Raw genomic sequence first — 13204 nt, forward strand, 5'->3', positions numbered from 1 at the left:
CATTTCCAAAGCTACCAAGATCATATAGATCTGATAAACGGTTAGAAATAAACACCTTTTGGAATACAGACTATTTGGTATTAAGAGTCTACAAAATTGTTTTGTGTTCCGGTTTTGGATATCAGAAATGAGAACCTTAAAGGGGTTTTTGGTTCTAGCTCAAAACAGAAAAGTTTGAGATATATATCTCAACTTTTTAATGGCTATAAAAATATGGGTTTTCAATGCCGGATGACTAAGATATAGAGTGGAGAACAAAGGTTGTTCTATTATTTTTTTAGGAAATTTGTACAGGGTTGCAAAATTCGTGAGGTTCGCACATGAGAAGGGTAAAAAGGTCATAAAAAAATGAGAACCTTTAAAATTATCCATTTGATAAATTGTGGGGTGTTTTTTAAGATGCATCATGTTTGTTGTACAATACAATCATTTTTCGTTTAAATATAAAACCTACTTTATGCTCCGAACCTAGTTTCTAAACAAGTTTAGAGTGTCATCCACATTGGGCCTAAACCATTTCTCTCCTCCCTCCTCTCATCGGTCCATAAACCCTCGCCACCCTCCTCCCATCGGTCCATGAACCCTCACCACCCTCCTCCCATTAATCCATATATCAATGCATTTTGAAAGAATATTTATACTTAGAGCTACCAAACAAACTTAACATAGGGTGTTCAAGCTTGACTCGTTTATTGTGTCGAGATGAGTTGAGCTTGAGCTCATGAAAAACCTGAGCTAAATGAGCCGAGTGTGAGTTAGCTCATTTGCAAAAAAGTAAACATAATTTTCAAAGTTAAAAATAATAGATTTTGAACCTTACAGCTACTAAGTCAAGCTCAAGCGGGTTCATTTACAAAAATAAATAATTGTTTCAAGCTTGTAAGCAATAGGATTTGAACTCTAAACTCATTGCTTGCAAGCTAAACACCTCAACCATCGTGATATAATGTAAAATATATTAATTATTAATTAACAAGGCTATACAGCTGAACATTAGTTGTTCATGCTCGATTTTGCCGCGAGCCTATTTCACGAATATGAATAAACTCTTTAAGAACCAAACATGAGCCAAGCCACGAGCAGCTTATCTCGATTCCTAGCCCTAGTCTTACTGTGTTCATAGGTTTGATCACACAAGAAACGTGAGCTCAGGGCTTGCCAAGGGTTTTCTTCCCACTTCTTTGTTTCCAATGCTTTCTGCTTATGTTTCAATCAGTTGTAAAAGGGAGTAACACCTGGCATGGTTCTCTTCTTTAGCAAGATTCCGATTTAATTTTAAACTTGAAACACAATTCATTGGAAGGATGCATATATATATATATATATATATATATATATATATATATATATATATATATATATATATATATATATATATATATATGAAAATGTGTAGGTACTCTTCATATAAAATCACTATAATATGAGAACTGTAATTTCATAGATTTTTTTTTCTTTTCTCTTTAATCTGACGGTATGGATGTCATCTACATGCTTGGTTTTATAAGAACTCACTCTTGAATGATCTTATTTCGATGCATAAATGAGATTTTTTTAAGGTTTTAAAATCAATGCCTTATAATCTTCATAAATATTCAAGCATTAAAAAATCACATTTTTCATAAGAAATACACCATCCAATGGTTGATTCCGAGCAAATTCACCATGCCTAGCATATAGGCATGTTAGATTTGCAGAAAAAAAGTGTTGAAAATACCCATATTTCTAGTTCTCATATTCTAGCTACTCTATATCTTTGAACTGGATCTGCAGAACAGGCCTGAAATTGGATTCACCAGTGACGACCTCTTCTGGGACCCGACAGAGAATGTGCAGACCGGAGTTAGGATTGGATTCAGTTACAAATGGATCTCTCGAAGAGCTGATCATCAGGCAAACGTGCTCTCCCTTGTTCGATTATCCAAATCCGATCTAAGGCAAACTCAACTCAAATCTGGATCCATATTCTGAACCGGGTATTGCCTGAACCCGACCCGAACACATATTTTTGAGTTTTTTGACGCAACGATGCGCATCACAAAAAGTTTCCGCTGGGTGGTAACACGGGGACGACAACCAAGAAGAACCTTTGGATTTCACGATCGACGCTAAAAACACCATCCCTCCCAGTCACTCGATAGGGTGTAGTCCTACGAGTTCTTTTTTCTGCGAGCACGACGATAAAGAAAGAGAGATAAAGGAGGAAAAATGGAAGAGCGAGGGAATTGGCAGCGGAGGGATGCTGAGGACGGTGGGGCGGTCCGTCGGGGGAGGCGTCGTTGCCGCTCAGGAGCACCTCACGGTCAGCGCGTTCACGGTTAAGAGGCCCACGAGCAACCTCCTCTCTTCTTCTTCTATGCTCAGCCTGCCTGTTCACGCCAACGCGTCATCATCGTCATCGTCGTCGTCGAGAACAGGTTGGTGCCCGTCTGCTCGTTTCCTCTGCGACACAGAAGACTGGGAATCCGTTGGCTTCGAAGAAGAAGAAGTTGGTGGTGGGGAAGCGTTTCCGAAGCGCGTCGTCTTCGGACAAGTGCCTTCCAGGAGAGAAGCGGAGCAAGCCGTTTCCTCCCTTCAGCAGTAACTCTCTCTCTCTCTCTCTCTCTGGGAAATGGTGGCGAAACGGATACAGGAAGCGATGTCTGCGGTGGAAGCGGGGAAGCTGAGTCTTAAGAAGTAGCATGAAGCGTGGAGCGGGAATCGTTTTGGAAGCAATTATGGAAGCGTATGAGAAGTGAAAAAAGGAAACGTGGAGAAAATGAAGGGGAAACGAAGAGGAAACGAGTGGGAAGCGAAAAAAACAAACAATAACATAAAAAACACAGAAAAAGGAGAAGCAAAAGGAAACAAGTGGGAAATGAAATGGAAGCCAGGAGAAAGCGCTTTTCCCCCAAATGGGAAGCGAGTTGAAGCGTGGCGCTTCCAGGGAAAATGCGCTGCCCCCTTAGTGAGGCGCTTCCGGTAACTATGGGATTGGACCAATCCCTTTAGGGGTATTGGGCCATTAGTTCATGCTCTTCTTCTTCTTTTATTTTAAACAAAAAGAATTGTGATTTTTTCCCCTTACTTTATGAATTTTGTTGTATTTATTAGCCATGCTTGGTGAAATGTTGGTGATTCCCCCCCTTTATATTTGGTTTTGTAGTGTTTTCTTTCCGGTTGGTTATTTAGAAGATTCAAATGGTGGATTTCCCTTTAAGTCAGAAAACCAAGGAACTGTGGCTGAACATGTCATTGATCCGGTCGCCTCCCCGACTATAACGTCTTCTTCCGAAACGGAGCTGGATTGGATTGAACCATCCCTACATGTTTACAATCCCAGAATTTTACAATCAGAAGGATGTAAGAAAGTTATCAATGCGTTTCGTTTGCTGCAGACGGATCCTTCTGTTCAGGTTGGATTCCATGTGTCCCTTCCAATTTTCCAACTTCAATTGTTATCGAAATTTTGTTCTCGACTGACTCTGATACTGGGGATATATGTGGTAGCATTATCTATATCTTCGGTATTAAAGTTAGAAGCATGATAAGCTAGGATATAGAGCAATGACAGTAGCAAGAAAAATAAAGTTGGCTAATTCGGCAGTAGACAACAAATGTAAGCCATGGATCTTGTAAACCTCAAGAGACGGGTGTCTTCTGTGAGGAAAAATGGGGCCATGTTTTAATAAATATAACCTTTTTACATAGAAGACTGCCGCTACAGCAACAAAAAGTTTAGTGTATGACTAAACCCACAAGAGTAATGAATCATTAAGGGCCTAAGTGTGACAACAGTCTGCAAGTGTAACATTCTCAAAAGTTATTGGCTAGTTCCCAAGCACACATAGAATGCATAAATTATGCCTAATTAGAATAGCTACGTGACCAAGTTTCTGATGTCATAAAAATCCATATCAAGGGTAATTAAGGTGCATGCAGTAGAAAAAATAGTTGTCTCGAGTATTACGTATGTACAACTGTATGCGAAGTTCCAATTTATTCTCCTGAACTGATTTTTTCATATGACAGAATGTGAACAGACCTAATTTATATTAGAGTTGATAGTTTAGCTGATTGTCAGTAAAGTCATGGTCATAGATGGAAAAAGACAGATTTGTAACTATTCAGAAATTTTGATGAAGTGAAAGCTTGATGCCCAACATGCAATGTGATGTATCATGACTGCAGTTTGCTGGACAGTCTGCTTTACCATTGGAAAAGAGTTCTGAATTTAACCATGGGTAGTATACCTCAACGTTGGGGCTTGAGTTATCAGCATGAAGGCTTGAATTAGCGGGCTGATCATCAAAGTTCATTTCATTGAAAACTACATTTCACAATATTTTGACACGCTTACTCAGGGGATCATAGCACATGTACCCTTTGTAGTCTTCTGCATATCCTATAAACCTGCATTCTACGGCTTTATCTTGGAACTTGTGCCTTAGTGAGTTGTCAATGTGAACATAGCAAACAAACCCAAACACACGTAATTTATGATAATCAAGTTGTATGCCAAATAGAGAGAAATATGGTGACTTATTTTCTAAGATACTCATGGGCAGTCGATTTATCACATGAACTGTGGAGTGAAAAGCCTCAGTCCATAATGATACAGGGAGATTGCTCCCGTGCATCATGCTCATTGCAGTCTCAACAATATTCGATGCTTCCTCTTAGCAATCCCATTTTGTTGAGGTGTATGCGGGCAAGACACTTTTCTCTTTATCCCATTATGTTGAAGGAAACTAACAAAGTCACTCGAGGAGAATTCACCTCCTCCATCACATTGGAAATTGAGAATGTTGGTGGAGAAATGATTTTGAACAAAAGAATGAAATCTCTGGAACAATCCAAAAACTTCTGATTTGTGCTTCATAAAAAATATCCAAGTATAACGCGAGTAACTATCAATGAAAATAAGATAATATTTACTGTCAGAAAGAGAAGTAATTGGGGCAGGACCCCAAACATCTGAACAAATGACCTCAAATGGCCTTGAAGCTCTTTTATTAATGGAAGCGAATGATAAAACATGACTCTTACATAAATGACAACTAGAACACTTTGTATCATTGACCTCTGAACTCAGACTGGACTTAGGAATGAGATTATTCAAGACAAGTTTTTCAATAAAATGGCGACCACAATGGCCAAGACGACTATGCCAAAGTCTTGGCTTATTACATTCAGAAATAGTAAACACAAAATCAGGATAAAAAAATTGACGTTGGTGAGACTTCAAGGATGAATAGTCGGAATGAACAGAGGAAGGATCTTCTTGAAAGATATACATGTTGCCCCATCGTTTTCCTTCAGCGAATGTCTTCCTCGTGCGAAGATCCTTGACATAAACAGAAGAGGGAGTAAATTCAACTGAAGCATTAACATCATAAACAAGTTTTGAGACAGAAACAATGTTCTTTTGAATATTAGGTGCATGGATGACACTTGGAAGATTAAGAGAGGACTTTGACATGGGTATAATGACATTTCCAATATGTGAGATAGAGTGATGAGATCCATCTCCTGCGACTATGCTATTCTTACCAACATAAGGAGTAAGAGTCAAGAGTTTACCTACATCACCCGTGACATGAGTAGCTGTTCCGGAGTCGACATACCAAATGCCTTTGTCATTTTGCTTCATATTCAATCCTGCCAAGGCTGCCAACAACAACTCCTTTACTTCTCCATCCTTCCTAGCCTCTGCTTGTGGGGCTTTCCCTTTGTTTTGAGGATTAAACCAACAATTTGCTTTAATGTGCCCTTTCTTGTTGCATAGAAAACAAGTGGGAATGGGTCTTTGTCCTTGTATATTGGGTGTTGGAAGTATACTACAACCTCCATAGGTATTTCTCCCTTGGCCTCCCTTTCCTCGAAAGAAACTTCCTCGTCCTCGACCATAACTCATTCCCGTAGCTAGCACATCTTGGGTTCCTGAATGTCCATGAGAATCTTCAGAAGATCCTTTCAGAGTCATTTCATATTGCAATAATTTCGCACGAAGATCTTCAAACTTTGGAAGTTCTAGTAAACATAGTAAGGTTGTCGTCATAACATGATAGTCTGGCCCCAATCCACTCAAGGTTTGTTGCACTTTATCTTTTTCACTGACAAGACACCAAACAATAGCCAGCTGGTCTGTGATGTCTTTCATTTTGTTCAGGTATTCCATAATAGACATGAAATCTTTCTTCAACATTTGAAACTCTCGCTTAAGAAACATAATTCTTGCTTCAGAAATTTGTGAATATGTTTGAACTAACTTGTCCCACAGTTCCTTGGCCGAACAATCATTAGGAAGGGCAACAAGGACCTCTTGTAAGAGAGTTCAAGTGATGTATGCTACTAGTGATTGATCCCTCTTCATCCAGGCAACATATTCTGGATTTTTGTGAAGAACAATAGATTGTTCTCCTTTATCGTCCGCTTTTTCCTACGAAATGAATTCTGGAGGCGGTGGAACCGATTCATCCAGATGACCAGAGAGGTCCTGACTCTTTATAAATGGGATGATTTGTCTTTTCCAGGTTAAGAAATTTGAATTATTTAGTTTTTCAGAGACTAGTTGACCGAGAAAGCTGGAGGACAGACATGACTGCGCATGAGTGAAATCCATTTGAGAGAAAACCTGAACTGACACTTAGGTATGAGAGACAAAATAGAGTGCTCGGCTAATCAACTTCACGTGTTTGATCAAAATCACGTGGCTGGACTTCGCTAACAGAAAGATAATCAATTTCACGTGGCTGGATTCGGCTAACAGATAGTAGAAGCATGTCTTGGCTAACAGAAAACAGGAGAAACAAGTTCACGTGTTGGATCAATTTCACGTGGCTATACTCGACAAACAGAAAGAGAAAAAACATAAAAAGAATAATGCGATCAAAAGTGATTTCATAACCCACAAAACAGCAGAGGTTAACAGAGATTTCAGAAGCACAGATTGTAGAAAAACAGAAGAACCACAGTGATCTGAAGTAAAAACAGAGGTATGATTTCAGATTAAAGGTGAATAAGTTGACAAAGAGAGAAGAACGACCTGTGACCGAGAAACACAGGAGGTCGAGTTTTTCACAGATTCACGTGCCTGTCACCGTGAAACCAAAATCGAGCTTTTCACACCCAGACTTGGTCAGATCCACGCGCCTGTCGACTTTCACGTTGATAGGATGAAAACGAGGCAACTCTTCACTCCCAGACGTCACGCTACTTTGATACCATGTGAGAAAGGGGTCCTTGATGAGAGAGAGAGGACGTCAGACCCTTGTGGCTGCGCCTTTCAGTCTATTAATATATTGAGTATGTAATTCTAGGGTACATAAATACCCCTTAATAACATTGTAATTTACATTATACATTGATTGGGTCTGGACCTGATCCAGTATATAGATCGGGTCGAGTCCTGCATATACATAATGACGACTTCTTTTCAACAAGTCCTTTCCCTTTATCCGTCATTTTTATCCTGAAAACACACAAAAAAAATACATTCAAAATTTCCAATCAATTATACAAACATTATATATATATATATATATATATATATATATATATATATATATATATATATATATATATATATATATATATATATATATATATATATATATCGCCAAAAACAGGGAGAGACTCAGCCCCTCCCCTGAAATAAGAGGGAGCAGGGAAGGGGGCTCGACCCCTCCCTTGCAGACCCAACAAGAGAGCGAGAGGGGGGCAACCCCCTCCCCTGCCGAAAACAAAGGGTGTAGGGGGGGCTCAGCCCCTCCCCTGCTGACCCAACAAGAGAGCGAGAGGGGGCGCTCGGCCCCTCCCCTGCCGAAAATAGAGGGAGCAGGGGGGGCTCAGCCCCTCCCCTGCCGACCCAACAAGCGAGCGAGAGGGGAGGGGGGGTCGGTCCCTCCCCTGAAATCAAAGGGAGTAGGGTGGGGGCTCGGCCCCCTCCCCTGCCGAAAACAGAGGGAGCAAGGGGGGCTCAACCCCTCCCCTGCCGACCCAACAAGAGAGCGAGAGGGGGGGCTCGACCCCTCCCCTCCCGAAAACAGAGGGAGCAGGGGGGGCTCAACCCCTCCCCTACCGACCCAACAAGAGAGCGAGAGGGGGGTGGGGGGGCTCGGCCCCTCCCCTGTCGAAAACAAGGAGGGGTCGAGCCCCTCCCCTGCCGAAATCAAAGGGAGCAGGGGGGCTCGACCCCTCCATTGTCGACACAAGAAGAGAAAGAGAGAGGGAGCTAGAGGGTACCTGCGACGAGGGAGAGGAGGAGGTGGCGTCGGGAGGACTCGAGCTGAGCTGCGCGGGAGAGGAGATTAGGGCAATTTTTTTTTGCCCTAATCCTCTTTTTTCATCATTTTTTTAACATATGAAAAATTGGACCAAAATGATCCTGGGTGCATTGACTGCACCCAGGGTCGTATTGATCGCACCCGGTGCCGCACCCGCATCGCATCACGTCGACGTAGGTACGGTACTTGCTTTGCCGAGTCCCTGTGACTTAGGTTAAAACTAAGAGCGATGGATCTATTGGGAGATATAAGGCTCGATTAGTAGAAAAGGGATATAGTCAAGAATACGAGATTGACTATGATAAAACTTTTGCCCCTGTGGCCAGGATGGTCACTGTTCGATGTCTCATCACCGTTGCCTCAATCAACAAATGAAACATCTATCAAATGTATGTTAAAAACGCTTTTCTAAATGGTGATGTGAATGAAGATGTATATATGGAGGCTCCACCAGGAATGAAGACTCCCAAAGGGAAAGTGCTTCGCCTTCGAAAAACACTTTATGGTTTAAAACAAGTCCCCAAGGCTTGGTACGATAGGTTTAACTCCGTAATGTTAAAAAATAGATTTTCATCCTGTTTCACTGACACTGCCTTATTTGTTAAAAAAACCAATGCAGGGATTGCCATTCTGCTTTTATATGTGGATGATATGCTTATAACCGGAAGTGATTCTAAGGGGATTAAAAGCATAAAAACAATTTTGAAGGATAGATTTGAAATGTCTGATTTGTGATTTCTAACTTATTTTGTGGGTATTGAAGTAGCTTACTCCCATAGAGGGTAGTTTTTATCTCAAACTAAGCTTGCCTCTGCGATTATTGACAGGTCAGGTATTACAGATGATAAGGTTTGTGAAACTCTTGTTATAGTAGTAGCTAAAATGAAGATTGATGATGGTATTCCTCTCTTTGATCCCATCCCCCTACAGATAGCTTGTGGGATCATTAATGTATCTGAGTATTACTAGACCAGATATCTCTCGTGCAGTTCATACTGCAAGTCAGTTTCAACATGCATAGACATCTGTCCACATGAGTGTCATCTTGCGGGTCGTAAGATACATAAAGGGCAAACTAAATAAGGGAGTATACTTGTCATCTTCTTCTGAATTAAAGTTAATTGCTTATACTGACTCTGACTGAGGAGGTGACCCAAATAACCGTCATTCCACCACTGGTTTTTACATGTTTTTAGGAGACTCGTTGATCTCATGGAGATGCAAGAAGCAGCAAAAAGTGTCTCTATCCTCAACTGAAGTTGAATATCGTACCATGACAACTACTACCATGAAAATTGTATGTATTCATCAGCTTTTAGAAGACATGGGGATCACAATAGAAAGGCCCACCAAGCTATGCATTGATAATAAAAGTGCAATATATATTGCCAAAAATCATACGTTTCATGAGCAGACTAAACACATTGAGATGAACTGTCACTATGTTCGGGAAGCCTATTTGAAAGGAATCATAGAACGTCCGTATGTCACTTCAGAATATCAGTTGGCAGATTTCTTCACCAAAGCATTGTGTTCTCTGCAGTTCAACTTCCTTCTTGGCAAACTTTCGGTCATCATGCCCTAAGTTTGAGGGGGGGGAGGTGTTAAATTGTAATATCAAATCAATGTAATTATATATATATATAGGAAGATACATGCACATATATATTTTTTATGTATATACATTTACCTACCTACGTATGTATATAAAATATATATATTTATTTCTTGTAATAGTTGTAGGGGTAGTTTAATTATTTTGTACATATTCATTTTTCGAATATGTTGTAATTATTTTTCTTTTTATTCTTTTCTTTTATTTTTTATTTCCTTTTTATTTTGTAAAAGGTAGAGTACACCTTGGAGGGGCCCACCATCTAGTCTTGGGCCCCTTCCAACGGTCACATTTGTGACCGTTGGAGGGGCTCCAACGACTAGAAGTGGAGCCCCTCCAAGGTCTCCACCTCCTCTATAAAAAGGGGTATTCTCCCTATTGTATTTTTATGGCTTTGGGTCAAAGCCCAAGTGATTAATAAAGTTTTCCTATTCTTTTATGCCTTTGAGCATTTGTGAGATTTAGTGGGTCGTGCTTTTATGCACAAGTGTTCTAAGAGTTCTCATTGTGCATGAGTGCACATGTTCTATCAGCAAAAATATTATGGTCTTGATCATAGTATCTTGTTGAAGATACTTTTACACACCTCCCATGATGATTTTCCACCACCACCCTCAATTTTTTTTTACGATTTTCCATTTTATTTTTCTCATACTACCCAAACAAGTGAATTTTTCATTTAGAAAATTTATCATATCAAAACTTCTCCTAAGCAAAATTTTGTTTTGCTATGAGAGTTTTTCTTGCTTTCAAACGTGCTCTTGATTGTAGAAAGCCTTGTTATTATGAGTAACATTTTGTTTGTACATTTAAATGATCAAATAAGTTACTTATCAGTTGGTCTGAGTTTGATCGAATAGGTTGTTAAGCTTTGAGTTTTGTCAGCCCTACCATATAGGATTTGCCTCACCATGTAACACAGCAGCAACATAGTCTTTATCACTTTCAGTAATTTCTGCTTCTATATTTTACAGTAACTGAAAATTCCTTTTATGTTTGTTAATCAAATCTATTAATAGAAAGAGATATTAAACAGTCCATAAGATGGAAACTATCCCCCTTGGTGTAAGTAAAGATTGAAAACTGAAAGACAAAATCAAGGTGAAAAGGGTCACCCTGTTCTTGTCTGTGGATATCACATCATGAACTGCTTTTAAATGACTGTGTCATCTATATCAACAGTGATTAAAAGCATGCACATGTTATACGGCAGCCACAAAGTTCAGCATGCTATGCTTATTGCTGTAGTTACCGTGAGCATATATGCCTCATTTATCCATGTAAATGTTCATGTGTATCTGCATATGGAAAGTGCAATTTTATATGCATACGTGAACCATTCTCGTATTCTGATTATGTAAGCCAGCACCATGCAATGAGATGCAGAGGGTTTTTCAGAACATGGGGATTTGGGGAAGGATACTGGTCAAGAATCCCTTGTAGGCAGTTGCTTGGTAGAAGGGCATCATGGTGGCTTTGTGATTTTGAGACTTTGAGTGGCCATTTGATGGGATTTTGTTTTTGTTCATCCACTGAAACGAGTTGTTGCCAGTCTATCGTTGAGCACATCTTTACAATTCTCTATTTTTTTCCAAAATCTCAACTGCCTCCATCGCTCCCCAGATGCTACCTCTGAAGCAGAGTCTAAACAGAAATTCATCATTTATCATGTTCTCTTCTCATCAATCTGGGTATGTCATGTGGTTAGCTTTAAGGTGTGGATGGGAATGTAGTTGCTCAATTTTTCTCTTCCTCAAGTCAAGTCTGCAAACAAGTATCTAATCCCAGGGGGCCGATGGTAAATATTGTGCTTAATTTAGAGTTTCATTTATTATGAAAATATTTTTGGTGATGCCCTTTCTTCCATTATCATGATAGCATACACTGGATCCTGTTGTATTTCACCTCGAGCTTCTTGTCATGGGTTAATAAGGCATTTCAGACTTTTGAGCAGTTAGATTAAAAGTTCTAAAATGGCTTACTTGGATCACACTTGGCTGCTTTAAGTAATTCTTGTGTGTTTGGCAAGAGTTTCACCTCTCTTTGACTGACTGCTAAAATTTGTGATGGTTCATGAATTTCTTAAGATGGTGTCTATTTTACATGCAGAGAATGGTTGTCTCTTTAGCTTCAGACAAAGCTGTTTGGGATGCAGTTATGAAGAATGAGGCAGTACGGGAATTCCAAGAGTCATTTTATGAGGGTTTGTATTTTATCTTTTGCTTTCTTATGATGTTTCTGATTGTGATGGACTCTCTCTCTCATACTATGTGCGTTGACATATTTACACCTTTTTTTTAAGATGAAAATCATCTTCCAGATAGCCCCCATGGAGACCTGGATGTAGCCATGAAATTTCTGAAGTGGATTTTGGAGAAGGCTAAGGAAAGGATCGTAAAGTTTATTGACAAACTCTCTTATCTCTTGGCTGATCTTTTCCAACCATTAGAGAAGGGAAAGAAAGGGGATGCCTTTGAGGAGGCAGTGCGGTCCTCATTTATGCTTTCAGTAATCGTCCTTCTTATTGTTATTGTGACACGAGGTCATCGTCCTTGATCACGATTTGCCCCAACTTAGCAACTTCTACTTGCTGGTTGATCAGTCAGGCTTGGAGTTCCACCATTACAAGCAGTTACATTACTGGTAACAAGCATAAACTGGCTGAATGTGTGGTGCAGTGTAATTTCCTAGTTTAAATTAAGATTCTGTATGAAGCTTGTAATAAGCATAAACTGGCTGAATGTGTAGCACACTGTAACTTCCAAGTTTAAATTAAGATTATGTATGAGGCTTGTAACAATCATAAACTGGCTGAATGTGTAGTATGGTTCAACTTACAAGTTTAAATTAAGATTCTGTATGAGGCTTGTGACACGCATAAACTGGCTCAATGTGTAACACAGTGCAACTTAAATTAAGATTGTGTACATAATGCTACAAGCTTGGAGCTTCCTTGTGGCCATGCAAATGAAACAAGGGAATGATGCATTGTGGTGATTAATGTAAAATAGATGTGCTTCTGTCATCCCTAACAGCTCATGGAAATGAAAATAAATGTATTTTTATATTCATTTTATTTTAAAATTAAATAGTGCAAATCCATATCCTTGTGTCCTATTTTTTAAAAAATTGGTGTATGACTAGGGATGGCAGTGGACTGGGGGAAACGGGCCTGCACCGCCTCGTCCCATTTGGACCAGGGATGGAGGACATGAAACAGGGATGAAGGCGGGGATGGAGGTTAAAGTCAAAACCCATGAAGAGATGGACTTACGCTTTCTCTCACCCTGCCCCGTCCCAATCCCCGCCTAGTCTCCATAGC

The 13204-nt window shown here is 39.9% G+C and overlaps 1 protein-coding gene across 3 annotated transcripts; it reads left to right on the forward strand.

Moving 5' to 3' along the window:
• Positions 1 to 2096: 2096 nt before the first annotated feature.
• Positions 2097 to 12689, forward strand: LOC149813879 (Uncharacterized conserved protein (UCP012943)). Of its 3 annotated transcripts, none has more exons than XM_089991421.1 (4): positions 2097 to 2580; positions 3146 to 3395; positions 11992 to 12085; positions 12185 to 12689. In XM_089991421.1, exons 1-4 carry the CDS (start codon positions 2240 to 2242, stop codon positions 12436 to 12438), a joined length of 939 nt encoding a protein of 312 aa, XP_089847547.1. In that variant the 5' UTR covers positions 2097 to 2239; the 3' UTR covers positions 12439 to 12689. The 3 variants fall into 3 exon arrangements, with proteins under 3 accessions (XP_089847547.1, XP_089847548.1, XP_089847549.1); XM_089991422.1 differs by having other exon boundaries at positions 2102 to 2580; positions 12203 to 12689; XM_089991423.1 differs by lacking the exon at positions 2097 to 2580 and adding an exon at positions 2634 to 2961.
• Positions 12690 to 13204: the final 515 nt, after the last annotated feature.

This window comes from Nuphar pumila, chromosome 16 (assembly GCF_984573655.1).
Source record: "Nuphar pumila chromosome 16, dmNupPumi1.hap1.1, whole genome shotgun sequence".
In the NCBI taxonomy this organism is placed as follows: Eukaryota; Viridiplantae; Streptophyta; class Magnoliopsida; order Nymphaeales; family Nymphaeaceae; genus Nuphar; species Nuphar pumila.